Source organism: Ceratotherium simum, chromosome 27 (assembly GCF_057802395.1).
Source record: "Ceratotherium simum simum isolate JZ-2026a chromosome 27, ASM5780239v1, whole genome shotgun sequence".
Lineage (NCBI taxonomy): Eukaryota > Metazoa > Chordata > Mammalia > Perissodactyla > Rhinocerotidae > Ceratotherium > Ceratotherium simum.
Genome location: NC_141926.1, coordinates 14,739,874 through 14,745,171, shown reverse-complemented (window position 1 = coordinate 14,745,171; position 5,298 = coordinate 14,739,874). Strand labels below are relative to the sequence as shown.

Below are 5,298 nucleotides of genomic sequence, written 5' to 3'. Positions count from 1 at the left end.
CTACCTTTTTCAGAGACATTATGTGATATAGCAACTTGGTGAGCAGTTATAAGCATTTGTGGGGGAAAGGCAAAGCACATGGAAGCCCAAAGGGGAAGATATAGAAGAAAATATAAAAGGTCTAGAGAAATTGCTCTACCTAACTAAGCTATGAGCTTCTCGAGGGCAGGAATCATAACGGCTTTTTTTACCACCACATAACCAGTACCTAAAATAGAAGCTGGAACATCAGAGGTACTCTAGTGTTTGTGGAGGGAAGGAAGCAAAGACGGAAAGAAGGAAGGGAGGGGGGAGGGAGAGAGGGAGGAAGGGAGGGGAGGAAGTGATGGATTTTGTTTTGAGCTGAATATGATAATGTCTCAGAGACAATGGCCAAGGAACTTCTTAATATCTAAAATCCAATTTGAAGTTGTTTTCATCACTAGAGTATAAATGTCCTCTATGTCCCCAAACTTTTGGTAAAGTATGTTAGACACACAAATGCCTTGTGTAAGTGGATTTTGTAGAAATCAGGAGAAGGAAGTGATGCTAAGATGTCTGAATTATTAGAGTCTGAACAGAAACGGACTATAGAATTGGAAGAAAATCCATAAAAGGAACTAATTCTTTTAAAGTAAACATTTAGATCCAGAGAAATTTAGGAATAAAAAAAGTAAGGCACCTTCCCCCAACCTCTCCACTCTCAGATTCCTCAGACTTGCTGGGAGCAGCCAGGACTCCCATCAAACAGGAAAAGGAGATGGAGAAAGCCAATTTCACTTTAATATGAAATGACAGGATGCCTCAGCTGATATTTGGGATAGACACATATTATCTCAGTTTATTCCTGAAAACAGACACGTAAGATGCTATCATTGTCTCTAGTTTACAGGTGAGCTAAGATTTCGGGAGCTTAACAAACCTGCAGCCAAGTGGCAGAACCGGGATTTGAACCAAAGGCCCTCAAACTGTTTCCCCACAGCTACAGGATATTAATACAAGATGCATTTCTAGGCCCTAGACCAAGAAGAGAAGGAAATTATCGTTGCCCTACCTTTTAAAAGACTGTTCTCAAAGACAAACTTTGAAACTTTACAATTTATTATGAAATCAACAAAGACTGGAGAGAACTTTCAAAGTTCAAGAACAAATAGAACAGCTCTAATAGCAAAAGAAATGATTCCCCAAACAGAAATAAAAGCAGGGAAATAGCCTGGCAGGATAGATACCACATCCTTGACTGTTTACACAATCACAATAAATAGCTAAAGCGAAAGTTTATTCATATTAGCCCATAAAACCTATGTTATTATATATTACTAATATGTCTTATATATTAGAGATGATTAGCCATCTAAATAAAAAGAAAGAGAAGGCATCTCTGTCCTAATAATTTTTTATTGAAACTTAGAAAGCTAAAGAATATAAAACAAATATGAAAACATTTAAAAATAACAAATTTAATAACTTGTTAACCTCTGAAAAACTTCAAATTTTCCAAATCCTACGTGATGTGACTTAAACAATAAGTGAGAGTCATGTAAACAACAGCTTTGAAGGGGTTATTTAGGGTTCCCCTAGTGATTTATATTTTAGAATAAACCCGAGCCTTTCTGAAAGCCAGAGTATTACTTTTAAAAACAAGGGGCATGGCACTAATGTATAACAAAAACCAAGCCTTGCTTTACTGAGATATTACTGTGAGTCGTACATACTAACATTTCTTTGACTCCTTTATTATAAGAGTAGAGTCAGCAACAGGAAAAATTGAAAATATTCTATCTATCCAGAAATAATCTATATGTCTTGCCTCTCTGAAAAACCATTAGTGAAATAAGAAAACCATTCTGTGCTGACAACAGATCGATGATCAGATTCTCTACGAGGCAGTTAGCACCTCTATTACGAGAAAAGGCACCCACTGCTCACGGCACACAGACCTCGTATGTCTCCATTTTCTGTAAAGATCTTCCTCTTCTGTTTCTCCTTGAGCAACTCTGAAAAGGAAATATAGAGATGTGTTACTGGACATAGAGGATAAGGACAAAAGCAAACCAATTGGTGGCCAGTTCTCAATTCCTAAAATAGGTGAAAGGAGTTCGCAGGTCGGCCAGGAGTCCAGATGGTTTGTTGCATCTGTAAGTGGATTCCAATGAAGAGCAAGCACAAAATGTGGCTCTAAGTGTTAAAATAAACCAACACGTTTTTGAAGCTTGTTTTTAAGTCTCTATTGCCTAGATTTACTAAATCTCCAGAGCCTTAATTTACTCAAAGCATGTTTGGGGGTCTACCAATCTGCTGCAGCATGTGAGGGGAATGTAAAGCTGGAACCATCCCTTTGATGCCATGCAACTCAAGGCCTGGAAACTGACTTATCCATCCTTTCTCCTTCTCCTTCCATCCCGTGTGATCATGGAGGGATCTTTTGCAAAGTTTTCCACTGCGGTCCTCAAATGATGTAAGATTCTGAAACTCTAACTGACTCTGCTGCCCGCTTCACTGTACGATTTCCCAAACAACCTGGTTTCCCAGGTAACTTTCTTTTTCCTACATGGAAATTATTCTGTAAGCCCATAAAAATTGAGGAAAATATAGACAAGTCACTCTACTTCACTATATGTCCAAAGACTCTCTAACCAATCCCTTGGTTAGAGAGATCCCTTGGTAATCCCTTGCTTGTCATGAAACACAATGACTGAACCCATACTTTATGCTCAGAAAAGAAAATTAGACCCTGATCAGCAAAGGATGATTCATAGACAGCAAAAACTCTCGCAAATAAAGAACTCTGTGGAGACATACATTTGCAATGCCATGTCATGCAGGTTTATTGAGAAATACAGAGCGAGACAAGTTCCCTTTTCCAAAGGCACAAAAGCAGAAGCCAGGAGACAAAGCAGCAAAGCCAAAACATGCCAAAACCATCAGAGACTGGGGCGTTGGTGGTAAAGATTCTGGAAATATCCAGAGGCATACATGATTGGTGCTGGCCAGAAAAATCTTAGATTGCCAAAGGTAGCTTATTCAGGGCTAGCAGCCAGCAATCAGGCAGTCAGAACAGGGGTCGGTGATGAAGAGTTCTTCAGGGACAGGCAGCATGTTGGAAGATCCTGGAAACATAGCTGGCAGGTCATGGAGTCTTGGTTCGCTCACTGGTTCCTACACACTTAGCAAATTCTTCGGCAGCTGGACACGCAGGACTGCTGGTACGTCCTGGAGACCCCACAGGCTGGTTGGCAGACAGTAGAGATTCCTCCTACTGGTTGACACACAGTAGAGATGCTAACCTGGGGCTGACAGCCCCTAGAGATGAAGGTAAGTGGCCGGCTGCAGGTAGTGGAGCAGGGATTGGAGACACAGGTCGTTTGCCGAGAGCAGGTCACCTGGCCAGGTCTAGAGACGCAAGAAGTTTGCTGGTAACAGGTTGGCTGGCAAACAGTGGGCTCACAGCAGGTCTCCTGACAGTGGTTCAGGAGCCAGGATCCGGTTTGGAAAGAACTGGGCAAGGAGATGCCACTCAGACAGTCAGCCTGGGTAGAAGGTATGGCAACTTCGGCCACTGGGACAGTGCAGCGTCCTCCAATCGGCCTGGAAGAGCAGTTCCTTGTGGAGAAGTTGTAGGACATGGTGCCAGACAGAGAGCTGTAGGTAATTCACTGAAGCTAGTTCCTGAATTGTGAATGTCACTTCAGGCACCCTAGTTTTTATATATCCTTGCTGGTGGGTGGGGCTCCCACCCTGGTCTTCCTGGCTTCTTTGGCACAGACCAGCTTGCCTTAGAACATCTTGTGAATCTCCAGGTTAATTGTCTCTTGAGAAGCCTTCATCCTCATAAAGAAAGTTTAGTAGTTTGGTAACTAAATCATAAGGCTTCTGTACTGTACTTAGTCTCAAGATTAAGAAGGTTGGTTGACAGCTTCAAAGCTATTGGTCATCCTAGCCCACACTTCACCCCTCATTCATCTTGCTTGGATACAATGAGTGTCGATCTGATGGGAGCACCAAACATGCCACCATCCTACCATCACACACTGTCTCCCTTATGACTGGGACTAATTACAAACCCACACTCTCTTTGGGTTGTTGTTGGTACTTAATATGCTTTAAGCATAACTTAATCAGTCACTCTTCCATAGCTAATGGGGTTTCTAATGGACAAGGAATCTTCTTGAATATGCTTCAGGATGACAATGACAAAACCTGTCAGGAAAAAGAACACCAAGATATATATCCACAGTAAGAGTTGGCTGGGAAAATCAGTCAAGTAACCAGAGCAAGATGCCTGCAGGAAGGTTAGAGGGCAGTGTGAGTCATCCTTTATGTTCTAGAAGCAAAGCAAATTAGAAGCTAATTAAGTGAGACTGCCTTTGTAGCTAAGTCCCTTTCTAAATAAATTGGATGAGCTTTATTCCTAAAATTTTTAATCTAATAACAATGGATAAGAATAACTCATAAGACTCATTAAGACGCCAGTGGAACAGACTTAGTTAATTTTTAAAATTATTTTAACGTTAATTTGAAAGGGTACAATGTTTTTCTCCCATGATGCTCAACACCTTCAAAAGATATTTATTTTCACACAAATACTTACAGATAAGATGCATTTTTATCATGGAACAACCAAAGGTTTTTCAAGGTCATTGTCTCCATCAGGGATAAGGGGAGAAGAGGGTAGGAGGAAGCAAGCTCTTAATCAATATTTGGTAATGAATGGATGAGTCAACAGTGTGCTATAATATTTAATTATTCTTTTTATTCTTGGGGAAACCATACATCATTCTCTTTTATTTCATCTCACTACAGTGTAGTCAAATCTGAACACCAAAATGATTGATCCTTTTGGTCCACTCTGGCAAAATAAGTCACTTCAACATAGTTCAAGTGATCGGTAATATTTCTACATCAAAACAGCTCTAAGATCTGACTCATTTTGTAAACTGGCTTACATAGGGTAGGAGAGAAGGATAATATTGGATTTATATATATTTGAGGGCTACAGGAAGACTATATCTTAAATATCCACAAGGCAAACAGCTTTATGTTAGAATTCATCAGAAGTTTCTGCAAAATGCTTCATTCATCTCTATTCATTCCACTGAAGCCAGGTTGGGAGCTCCCCGAGTCTCTAATTGGAGGCTAATAACACACCCAAACAAGATGATGCTGTGCTGTGGGCTGTATTACAATTCCCAGGGATCAGACTGTCTCTCCCTCCATGACTCGCAGCGTGTTCTCAGGTATAGGGAGAAATTCACGAGATGACTACTTTCCACAATGTTGTAACTACATTCTTCCCATCATGGGGAATGTCCCAGTTGA

General features: G+C 40.7%; 1 protein-coding gene across 1 annotated transcript; it reads right to left on the bottom strand.

Annotated features, from left to right (window-relative positions):
• Positions 1–3,146: 3,146 nt before the first annotated feature.
• Positions 3,147–3,605, bottom strand: KRTAP11-1 (keratin associated protein 11-1). Its single transcript, XM_004429552.3, has one exon. It carries the CDS (start codon positions 3,603–3,605, stop codon positions 3,147–3,149), a length of 459 nt encoding a protein of 152 aa, XP_004429609.1.
• Between the last annotated feature and the right edge of the window lie 1,693 nt (positions 3,606–5,298).